This window comes from Camelina sativa, chromosome 11, assembly GCF_000633955.1.
Source record: "Camelina sativa cultivar DH55 chromosome 11, Cs, whole genome shotgun sequence".
Classification (NCBI taxonomy): domain Eukaryota; kingdom Viridiplantae; phylum Streptophyta; class Magnoliopsida; order Brassicales; family Brassicaceae; genus Camelina; species Camelina sativa.
Window position 1 is genome coordinate 11,788,773 of NC_025695.1, and position 11,865 is coordinate 11,800,637.

Consider the following 11,865-nt stretch of genomic DNA (forward strand, 5'->3'; position numbering starts at 1 on the left):
GGTTGCTTTTTCTAAATTTTCAGGGGCGTGTGAAGGTTCTCTAGCATGTTCGACGTGCCATGTCATTGTTATGGTAAAACCATCTCTCCCTTACTATCACACATCTACATAGATGATTATGAATTGTATTTTACCAATTAGTTGAAACTGTAATTGTGATAGGACACCGAATACTACAACAAACTCGAAGAACCAACAGATGAAGAGAATGATATGCTAGATCTTGCTTTTGGGTTAACAGAAACGTGAGTTCTCTCTCTCTCTCTCTTACGTTTTGGATGGTTTCAATCGGGGTTCAATGCAAGCAAATATTGACAAATGTTCCATTGAAAATGTTTTATAGGTCGCGATTGGGATGTCAAGTCATTGCAAAACCAGAGCTAGATGGAGTACGCTTAGCCATTCCTTCAGCTACCAGAAATTTTGCTGTTGATGGGTTTGTTCCAAAACCTCACTAGTCACACTAAAGCCTCGGAGCTGAGGGGTTATTTTGAGTTTACACTGGTTTACTATCCGGAAAAAAAAAACTCATTACATAAAATTACCCTTAGGGAGTTATACAAATGTATTTCAGACGGTGAGATTTCAATTGCAGCATTGTCTTATTGTTTCTTGAGTTTGATTTAGATTTTTGACAAAGCTAAAGATATAGATGAACAGATCAATATACATATGATCAGAAATTCGAAAGCGCTTTGATCATGTTGAGCATTTAACCTCAACAGTTGCTTACCCACAGCAGGAACGGTCTAAAGGGCCTGTAGTCTTAAACGTTGAGTTAGTTGGGCCACTGTCGGACCGTTGAATTACCTTTAGAGCAAGCAATTAAAACAAGTAACTTAATATTTGCCTAAGCTAGTGGCGTTAAGACAAAACTTTGTTAGTAGTTCCATCTCTTCAATTTAATAGACAATATACAACTTTAACTCTTTCTATTTTCACCAATTGTGTTTAACTCAACATATATAAAGTTTCTATTAATAACTTTTATAATAAATTTGTAAATCTTTAGAACAAACTTTTACAATAATTTATTTTGATGTGCCGATAAGATCATGTGTGAACCACACTCGCTCACTCGCATTATATTTTTTCTATTAACAATTCACTATTAAACCTCTACTAAAGTTAATTATTTAGATGCTTTATCATTTAGAAAATTAGGCAATTAAGAACTCTTTCTACCATGTGTAAACTATTTTACATATTTCTCTATAAGAAAAATTTATCTAGATAGAATCGGAGGACACGCGGCGCTTACACTCTATCTCTTATAGTAAATGTATGCAATCTATGTTGGATTTGCCTTAAATTGTCATTACACTCTCAATAGATTTTGTATATGTTTATATGACTGAATCATTTAATTATAGATATCTTGATTTTCTATTTTTCATATACAAACAAGAGTTAGAAATTAATAAATCCTTAGTTTTGACTAAGCTTAGGCTAAGGTTTATGGTGTGTAGTTAGATCTTCAGATTTTATTAATACACAATCTTTGACACGTTGCGCTCTCAATCTCACTTTCTTAAACTCTCAACCCCTATCTCTTCTTATATAAGAAGGGACACCCTCCCAACACCAAAGATCATAGCAACAACAAAGTCTTATAGTCTAAACCCAAAAAATCAAGAGCTTCTTAAGAGAAATGGATAACTTGATTGTTTTCGCAGATGAAGACAACCAACAACTGAATGGAGTGAAGCCCCCACCGCGAGCATGTGCAAGGTGTAGCTCCAACAACACCAAGTTCTGCTACTTCAACAACTATCGCATGTCCCAGCCACGCTACTTCTGCAAGAACTGTCGTAGATATTGGACTCATGGTGGGGCTTTAAGGAACGTACCAATTGGTGGAGGCTACCGTAAAGCCAAGCAGGCTAGGATAGATAAGTCTCTTGTTTCTCGTATGGTTTCTTCTGACATCCAACATGTTACTCCTGACATCCAACAGGTTAATCATCAACCTTTCTCGTATGTTCAAGAAAACAATGAGTTTATTGGATCTTTTGGTGCTTCTTCTTCTTTTGTTGCTGCTGCTACTGTTGGAAACCATTTTGGTTCTTTGTCTGATATTCGTAGTGGTATGGTACCAAATGTACCTCCTTCATCTCAAAGTTTCCAACCAAATCATCGCCTGGATTTCCAAGATGGATCATTTGAACATGATTATTACAATGTTGTATCCAGTACTAATCCTTTCGTAAACCAATCAATTGGTGGTGGTTATGTTGATAATTACAACGGTTATGGTATGGAGCAATACAAGTGGAACCAGAGCTTCAACAACACTCTGACCATGAATCATAACGCCAGCACTAGTGGAAGTAGAGGATCTGACATGACCATGATGAACAACGACAACAAAAACAAGATCAGATACAACAGTGTGATTAAGCATCCTTGTCATCTAGAGAAGCATGGTCCTTAAGAATTTTTAACCGTATTAACTGCTTTCTATTTATAATAAAATAAAAGTAAAATGTTTATCTTTTATGTTTTCTATTGGTTTTTTCTTTTCTTTTAAGTTTGAATCTTTTGTTTCTTAAAAGATTCAGAAATAAGTTGCTTCTCTGATCTTTTTTTTTTTTCCTTTGTATAATTATATTAATTATCTATTTTTTATTTTAAAGTATAATGTATAAATATCTTTTAATCACCGGTTCGTTTCATTGTTTTGCAATCTACATATATCTTTCTTGGTTATGTTATATGGTTATAATTAGGTGTCTTGAGCCAAATCACAAACTAATTTTCAGAGTATTTTAAAAACATGATGGAGCGGAAACAAATTACGTCCAACATAAATCGTTATGTAATCAATAGAGACTTAGACAATCTAAGTTAACCTCAGTCCTCATCAATGACAATTGATAATTAACTTCTTGAAAACTTAAGTAACTTCCTTTTTACCAAATTTATTTTCATATTAATCTATAAATGACTTTTTTTTAATGATTCGATTGAGATTGGGGTTCTTTTTACTAAATATTATATGTTTGACATAAATAATTATATATTTATTGCAATAATAGATAGTTAATAAAGAGAAATATGAATTAATAATTTTAAAATATACATTTATTATATTATCATTTATTTGGTCAAAATCAATTATTGATATATAAAACTAATAAGTTTAAAACAAATTCCTAAAATGTCAATTTAGTAGTTGTTAAATAATAAAGTAGATAGATAATCTAAATAAAGTGAGATTACATATCTCTTATGACCAATCAATAATGATGTAAAACTTAGAAATTAATTGAAATATATTGCCTTTAAATATAATATTTATAGTCTTATTTGGGTGAAAATAAATGACTCTCAGTTTCTTTTGTCAACAACTTAATGAATTTCTATGTTTTAAATAAAAATAATTGATTTTTGAGAAAGAAAAAAAAAAGTGACTAGTTTACTAATTTTATATATTTCTAGGTAACTATGAATTTATGGGAAGAACCATAGAAAAATATTATAAATAGGTACAAACTATTGGCAAGAAAAATATGTTATCTCAGATTTTCCTAGAGCCAAAGCTGCCACTTTCTTAAATGCTGTGTGAAACGTTGTTGAGATATGCTATAGTTGTTGAAATAACAGAACTTGATGTTATCAGAATTACAGCACAAGTATGTCACTCAATGGTGTAACTCAGACAACACCAAATTCTGTTACTACGATCACTATAGCGTATCTCACCTGCGTTTGCTCTGCAAGAATTGCCATAGATACATGACTCATAGTGGACATTTCAGGAGAAGCTAATCGTGCAAAGATAGATAAAATGTTGGTTTCTCCTATTATTTTACACAATTCGCGATACATATTTGTATTTTTAAAAGTTAATTGACATTGCACTGCAATCTATAATGTATTCTTGTAAAGATAAAATTATTTAAGATAAAAATTTCAGTCTACAAAAGAATTATTTTACTTTACCCGCTAGTACTATTCGAACATACAATACTTGTAAAGATAATTAATTCTTCTTGTGTGGATTTTCGAAAGGATAACTCCCAAAAGGGAGTGAGACCCACCAAACAAGTAACAAACAAATAAAATCGTCGACACAAAGTCAATCGTACAAAAACTTATAAGTAGAACATATAGAGATTGCAGAAAAGAAACACCAAAACTCGGAGAACAAAACAAAGTACAATGAGAATTAATAACTTTATTGGGACCACCTAATTCTCATTTTTATCATTTCGATTCCCATACATAATAAATTAATATAACAAGTACAGAGCAAACTTAAATCTTTTCGAGTGTGTAAATTAAAAAACATCACTATTCACTACAATCCCAATTAAAAAGTTTTACACTACCTTTTTTTATTTCTTTGTTTCTTGACCATTTTTTTTTAAAAAATCAAGTATATCTTTTTTTGTCATAAAACACCACATCACAAAATTCATAACACAATTCTTATAGGAAGTCAAGTTGAGAGGCATGTAGGTGAAAATATATATATTGCTTCTCAAGAAAAAAAAACATTGGTTATCTTTCTATGCCTTTTGAATTTTTAGCTACATGAAAAAAATTCCATATACAGTATATATCTCTATAAGAGAAAAAAAAAACTATCAAAAATAAGAATCAAAAATTGGAGAAAGATGTCATATAAATTAATTTGTAAGAACATAAATTTAAAATTTGCTCACATATGCAGCTGAGTTTGTACTGAACAGTATTTGATCACAAGGATATAAGAGTATTTTTTTTTGTTAACTCAGAGAGTAAATCCCCAGACCTATGGAGGAGTCCGAGACTAATCTCTCTGGGGAGAAGGTATCTCACGGGTAGGGTCCCCTAGGTATGCAAATGGCCGTAAGCAATGAGCCCATACTCATGTGGCCAAAAGGATAAAGCTGAATAATTCTGCACTTGGGCAGAATCGATCCATGACTTAGACCAACAGGGCGACTCTTCTAAGAGTATTTTTTGCACACAAAAAAGGGATATTAGAGCATCCTTTGTGTATAAAAGAATTAGGACCTATTTTATCATATATATGATTGTGGGCTCAACATAGCTTATATCTTTTTTGGTCGCCAACTAGTTTATGTTGATGACAACATTCTCCAAACCGTTTGGACCTATTGACCTTGACGGCAAAATTCTGTGTCTCCACGGCTACAACATGGCATACTACAACACTTAAACTCATATAAATGCATACACTATTTTTCTCTATATTGACAACTTTCTGGTATAGCAAATGCTATTATACTTTTTGTTTTTGAAATTACAAAGGTTGGTTGGTTCTAAATTCTATTGCATTATGATCAGATAACTAGACGTAAAGTTGTTAGTGTTTTTATAATTTACTAGCTAGGGGTCAGGGTGAATCAGATCGCTTTGAATCTATTACACAAAAAGTATTACAATAAAAATATCATATCTCTCTTTCCTTTAAATTTTCTCATTTCTTAAAACCTCACAGACTCATATCATCAGAGAGCTCTTCACCAGAGAACTCTTTCTCTTACCCCATTAAAGATCTTCTATATGCACCGTCATGTGTATCCCATCAACAACAACCACCACCGATTCAGAGATCCAAGAATCTCGAACCGGAATCTTCCTCCATCAATAGCTTCGAACCCACAAAGAGAAAATCTCCGGCATTGCGAGAACAGAGGATCTCCTCTAATGGCAGAAGCTGTAACAGAAGCTAAATCTCTCTTCACACTAGCTTTTCCGATCGCCGTCACGGCTCTAGTCCTTTACCTACGCTCAGCCGTATCAATGTTTTTCTTGGGTCGACTTGGTGACCTCGAATTAGCCGGCCCGCCGGTTCACTCGCCATCGCCTTTGCTGACATAACCGGTTACTCTGTTTTATCCGGTTTAGCCCTTGGTATGGAACCACTCTGTTCTCAAGCCTTCGGTGCTCACCGCTTCAGACTCCTTTCCCTAACCCTTCATCGAACCGTGGTTTTCCTCTTGCTTTGTTGCGTTCCGATCTCGGTTCTCTGGTTCAACGTCGGCAAAATCTCGGTTTACCTCCTTCACCAAGACCCCGACATGGCTAAATTAGCTCAGACGTATCTCATCTTCTCCCTCCCTGATCTCCTCACAACCACTCTTCTTCATCCAATCAGAATCTACCTTCGTGCTCAAGGCATCACTCACCCCCTAACCCTAGCTTCTCTCTCCGGCGCTCTTTTTCACATCCCGGTTAATCTTTTCTTAGTCTGTTACCTCCGTCTTGGTCTTACCGGCGTAGCCGTCGCCTCTCCCTCACAAACCTCTTCGTCGTAGCTTTCCTCGTTTGTTACGTCTGGGCGAGTGATCTCCACGCGCCTACATGGACTGACCCGACCCGTGAATGTTTCCGCGGGTGGGCTCCGTTGCTTCGTCTCGCGGGTCCGAGTTCCGTCTCCGTGTGCTTGGAGTGGTGGTGGTACGAGATCATGATCCTTCTCTGTGGTTTGCTGGTGAATCCAAGATCGACGGTCGCTGCTATGGGAGTTTTGAGCCAGACGACGTCGTTTCTTTAGGTTTTCTCGTCTTCTCTGAGCTTCGCTGTGTCCACTAGGGTAGGTAACGAGCTTGGAGCGAGCCGTCCCAGCACGGCCAAGCTATCGGCAACTGTGTCTATTGTTCTCGCGGCTGTTACGGGGATCACTTCAGCGGCGTTTGCTTACTCCGTTAGAAATGCGTGGGGGATGATATTCACTGGAGACGACGAGATTCTCCGGCTAACAGCGGCGGCGTTACCGATATTGGGTTTATGCGAGATTGGAAACTGGCCTCAGACGGTGGGATGCGGCGTCGTGAGAGGAACAGCTCGGCCGTCAACGGCGGCGTACGTGAACCTTGGAGCATTTTATCTGGTGGGGATGCCGGTGGCGGTTGGTCTCGCGTTTTCGGCCGGAATTGGGTTTAATGGGCTTTGGTTAGGACTACTATCGGCACAGATTAGCTGCGCAGGTCTAATGATGTACGTTGTGGGCACAACGGATTGGGATTCGGAAGCTAACAAGGCGCAGACGCTAACTTGCGGCGAGCCATTGCTTTGTTAATAGTATTAATTTTAAAAAAAATATTATAGCTGGAGCGACAGAGACTTTTCATTATTGAATTATAGAGAGGCGAAGAAAATGTCTTTAAATAGATAAGAAAAAAATGTGTAAGCGATGGGGAGGGGTGATAAAATAGGAAAGGGAGTAATTTGGAAAAAAGTGGCAAAGAAAAACTTGTGTCTCAAAGATTCAGACAGGTCTGAATTAAATGTTTCGGATCCCTATAGACTAGAGGGTGCTGCTTTGTTCAGAGATGAGATAGAGAGATATAAAGTCAAGGACAAGGACCATTGTATCGCATCATCTGGAAAGGGACATTTCAGGACCATGGAGAAATCTGGAAAGGGACATTTAACATAATTTTACACTGTAAAAAATAATTTATTTTTTAAAGAGTTCTACCACATTCATAACTCTTTCTATCGGATTGTACCATATTACAAAACTCCTTTCAACGACTAACATAACTGTATGATAGAATGACCAATTTAACCCTGTCCTTTGTTTCCTTTGCAAAATAATAGAAAAACGTTTTCTTGTTTTTTATTTGATAAAACTGTTCTGTTGTATCTTTTCACTGTCTGTCTTGCACAGCAGTCCAATTTTATATTAAAATGGTGGGTGTGTTTCTCTTTCATGGATTATGTTAGAGTGAACTAAAAAGTAATCATATTAATTAGTTTTTGTTTATGAGTAATTAAATCTAAACAGATTCGATAATAGACAAAACTGAAAATATGTTACGAATATGTGATTTTAAAGTGTAACTGAGAGAAAAAAATATATATAAATAATTGTAAATTATTTTAACAAGCTCGAGATTCTTTAACTAAATAATTGTGAGATTTTTATCTTCTTATCCGTCTCTCCTCGTATTAGAGTTTGTTCAACCTTTAAAAAAAATTATCTTAAATCAAACAACTAAAATACCAGATTTGAAGAGAAAAAGAGAAAATATCAGTTCAATTAATCGATTGAGCAAAATGACGAAAGAAGAGGAACTGGTTTGTACCTGAATGAGGTAGGTGAAGATCTCATTTAAATTAAAATCTTTCTTTAATTTTATGGGTTTTGCTTCTATTTCTAATTTTATGTAAAGAAGATTCTATTACGAAGGAGAAAAAGTTTTCTCAATCACATTTGTCTCATACTTCTTATTCTATTAGTTTCTTGAGTGGACAAATTAAAACTTTTACTTTTGTCCATCATGTTAATTGATTCACATTATTTTATTTTTGGTCCATGACATTTGTTATCCAGTGTAATATTTTTGTCTACTATCTAGAATATTTTATGCAAAAAAATATATATTTAGTATTATTATTTTTTACTATGCATTTTTATCATTTTTAAGTATTACAAATGTATATACATATGTTTTAGTAGACAACTTATAAGTAATGTCTATTTTTTATTAGTCTAAAAGACTACATCACACTAACTTAAGGGTAGTGGACAAACTTAAATCAAATATGATTATTTTTTGCGATAAATATTATCCACAACTTATATTTTGTCTTTTATATATATATATATATATAATTAATTATTTGATAAACTAATTAAAAAATTCTAAATATATAAATATAAAGTTACACATATCATACTTATTTTAAATGTGAAGTCAAACATATTGTACTATCGGTGCATGTTCCCTCTTTTTTTTTGTATATAATCACTTAAATAAAATAAACAACACAAATTTTAACTAAATGACAACGTAATTAATGCTGTGTCAAATGTTTTACTGCATTGTCGAACGCCAAAATTCAAGAGAAGAGAAGAGGGCTATTAACGTCATTTAGTACAGTCACTTTTGATAGATTGGAAAATGTTTTTCTAATGTGGTAAATCTAAAAAGATTTATATCCAATGTGGTAGATTGAGTAAAATTCCCTTACAATAATGTAATTTTATTACTTTTTAATGTTATTATTTTCAATAATTAAATATTGTATTTTCTCCTTTTTAGAGTGTAGAGAACTGCCTCTAACAAACATATCATAGGTGATAACACAACCTGGCTCTTTGAAAAGCAAATTCTTCTTTTTTAGTTATTAGTATATAATTATTAGTAATACAATCTTTAGTTATTTAGTAACCTTTAGTATTTTGCTGATTTAATCTCTAGTATTCGTTCCTTTTTTATTACAGTTGTGGTTGGTAACTTCGTACTGGATTTAGGGGTTTGTTGTTTGTTGAATTGAAGTTGATATCTACTGTTAAAGTTTTTTTTTGGTAAAAGTTCATTCCCCTTTTTTATCAGTTTGACCTGAAAACAACCACCTATCAGAGTATGATCCGATCATCCAAGCTTATGTTTACAATAGGGTTGGTTTGATCGTTTTATATTAGCTAGTATTGGATCAATTTAGTGCACTAGTACAAAATTAAACATCAAATACACTCAAACTTTTACACTAACTTACTCGGTGTTTGATTTGTCTTCCATTGACTAAATTAATTCAATTGTAATTTTAACCACTTTACAAAACGAAAAAATAAAAGCTTTCCTACATATCACAGCATAGCATATTTATTATGCAGGGGCGTGTGAAGGTTCTCTAGCATGTTCGACGTGCCATGTCATTGTTATGGTAAAACCATCTCCCCCGTACAATCACTCATCTATATAGATGATTATGAATTGTGTTTTACCAATTAGTGAAGGAACTTTAAAGAGATTGAGACTTTGATATTATAAACTTCTTTCTCAATAGTCTATACAAGGTTGTTACAATGTATTATATAGAGTCTTAGGAACCACCTAGACTCCTCTAGGGTTTTCCCATCCTTATTCTACTAAGACAGCTGGTTTCACCTATTCATCACATAAGGTTAGAAGTGGTTGGAATCTGTTTCCGTGCTGTACCATTTCCTTCTTCTCCGTTCTAACGTCTCTTTCTAGTGCAGGGGGCTTTGTCTTCTTATGTGGGAAGCTTGTTGGACCTTCTCTAGTTTGGGCCTTTCCTTGTGTTCGGCCCAACTGTGGTTTATTACTTTTATTCCCCCTCAAACGCAAGGTGGGTGACGTTCCCACTCCTAGTTTGTGTTGAAGCTGTTCGAACTCCCTTTTTGGCAATGATTAGGTGAAGATATCTGCAAGCATCAAGGTAGCAGGAATGTGTCTTGTCTCAATTAAGCCAATGGCAACTTGTTCTCGTATATAATGGTAGTTTATGTCGAAACTTTTTGATCGATTGTGTAGAGCTGGATTGGCACTGAGGTAGACTGCCGATAGATTGTCACATTGCAGCAGTGTAGGATGTGATTGGTAGATGCCAAGGTCTCTGAGAAGGAAGGAAAGCCAGGTGAGTTCTTGAGCTGCAGTGGTAAGTGCTCTATACTCTGCTTCCGTAGAGGAATTTGACATTGTTTGCTGGCGTTTTGCTGACCATGAGATCAGATTTGGTCCAAGCAAGGTGCAGAAGCCTGAGGTTGATCGTCTAGTGGTCTTGCAACCTCCCCAATCACTGTCACAGTAAGCAGATAGAGATATATTTGTATCTCTTCGTATGTGTAGGGCCATATTGATAGTTCCCTTGAGATACCTTAGGATGCATTTGAGTAGACCAAAGTCTAATACTGTTGGGGCGTGCATACACTGACATACAAAGTTTACAGCGAACTGAATATCGGGGCGAGTTATTGTCAGGTATTGGATTTTTCCAGCAAGGCTTCTGAAGTAAGTGGGTTCTGCAAACAGTTCCAAGTTGAGCTGTGTAAGCTGTTGCGGAAGTGGAGTCGGCATGGAGTTGCAGTTACTCATGGCAGCTTGGTGAAGAATATCCGAGGCATATGCGGTTTGGTGAAGGAACATGCCATTGGGGTGTGTCTCGAATTCAATGCCAAGGAAGTATTTTGGCGGACCTAGATCCTTCATCGAGAATCGCTGATTCAATGCTTCCAATAGTTCAGTGAGGAGGCTTTGGTTACTTCGTGTAAGAAGAATATCATCAACCTATAATAATAGCACCAAGGAGTCTCCATTTCGGCGATATGTAAACAGAGAGGGATCATATTTGCTGTAATAAAAGCCAAAATCGATCAAGAAATTACTGAATGTGTCAAACCAAGCTCTTCGAGCTTGTTTGAGGCCGTAAAGAGACTTGGTGAGACGACAAACATGAGTCGGTTTTTCCTGATCAATTAATCCATTTTGGCTGATACATGAAGACTGGTTCATGTAGTTCTCCATGAAGGAAGGCATTGGAGACATCTAGTTGTTTGATGATCCATCCTTTAGCAGTAGCAACATTAACAACAATTCTGGTTGTGGCTGTTCTCACTACAGGACAGTAAGTTTCTAGATAGTCAATACCTTCTTCTTGTTCAAACCCTTTAGCGACCATTCTTGCTTTAAGCTTGTCTACAGATCCATCTGACTTTAATTTCGTTTTGAATACCCATTTGGATTGCAGAATGTTCATGTCTTCACTCAAGGGGACCAAGTCCCATGTATGGAGCATGTGAATTCTCCCCATTTCATCAAGAACAGCCTGGTTCCATCATGGATGTGCCATCGCAGCTTCAAGAGTAGTTGGTTCTGCAGTCGCAAATCTGGAGGTAAGCAGAACGTATCGAGGATTAGGTTTGGAAATGCCATCTTTAGCTCTTGTTATCATGGGGTGAGTATTTTCTTGTACCACATGTTTAGATGCTTCTTCATTGTCACTGGATTCTTGTACCACTGGTTGAAGTTCCTTTTCATCGTCACTATTTTCTGAGACTGAATCAGGAGAAGCAGCTGCATCAATGTCATCTGCGATGTCTACAATTTCGATGGCATTTTGAGCTCCACTTTCAGTCCCCGTGTTGGTAGGGTCGTC

General features: G+C 35.7%; 3 protein-coding genes and 1 pseudogene across 4 annotated transcripts in view; 3 read left to right on the plus strand and 1 right to left on the minus strand.

Annotated features, from left to right (window-relative positions):
- Positions 1-612, plus strand: part of LOC104722953 (adrenodoxin-like protein 2, mitochondrial) — a 2,500-nt gene extending 1,888 nt beyond the window's left edge. Inside the window, exons 7-9 of one of the 2 annotated variants that reach the window (XM_019231702.1) lie at positions 24-73; positions 163-245; positions 344-612. In XM_019231702.1, the coding sequence (XP_019087247.1) occupies positions 24-73; positions 163-245; positions 344-458 (248 nt within the window). In that variant the 3' untranslated portion in view covers positions 459-612. The remainder of the gene's footprint in view (positions 1-23; positions 74-162; positions 246-343) is intronic. The other variant, XM_010441219.2, reaches the window with a different exon arrangement.
- On the plus strand, positions 1,612-2,438 carry LOC104722954 (dof zinc finger protein DOF4.5-like). The gene has a single exon (XM_010441220.1). It carries the CDS (start codon positions 1,652-1,654, stop codon positions 2,432-2,434), a length of 783 nt encoding a protein of 260 aa, XP_010439522.1. The 5' UTR covers positions 1,612-1,651; the 3' UTR covers positions 2,435-2,438.
- Positions 5,486-7,036, plus strand: LOC104727880 (annotated as a pseudogene).
- Positions 10,122-10,919, minus strand: LOC109127260 (uncharacterized mitochondrial protein AtMg00810-like). The gene has a single exon (XM_019231830.1). The coding sequence runs from the start codon at positions 10,917-10,919 to the stop codon at positions 10,122-10,124; it is 798 nt and encodes a 265-aa protein (XP_019087375.1).

Coding starts and splice junctions, on each gene's coding strand:
- LOC104722954 (XM_010441220.1), top strand. CDS start 1,652: ATGGATAACTTGATTGTTTTCGCAGATGAAGACAACCAACAACTGAAT.
- LOC109127260 (XM_019231830.1), bottom strand. CDS start 10,919: ATGAAGGATCTAGGTCCGCCAAAATACTTCCTTGGCATTGAATTCGAG.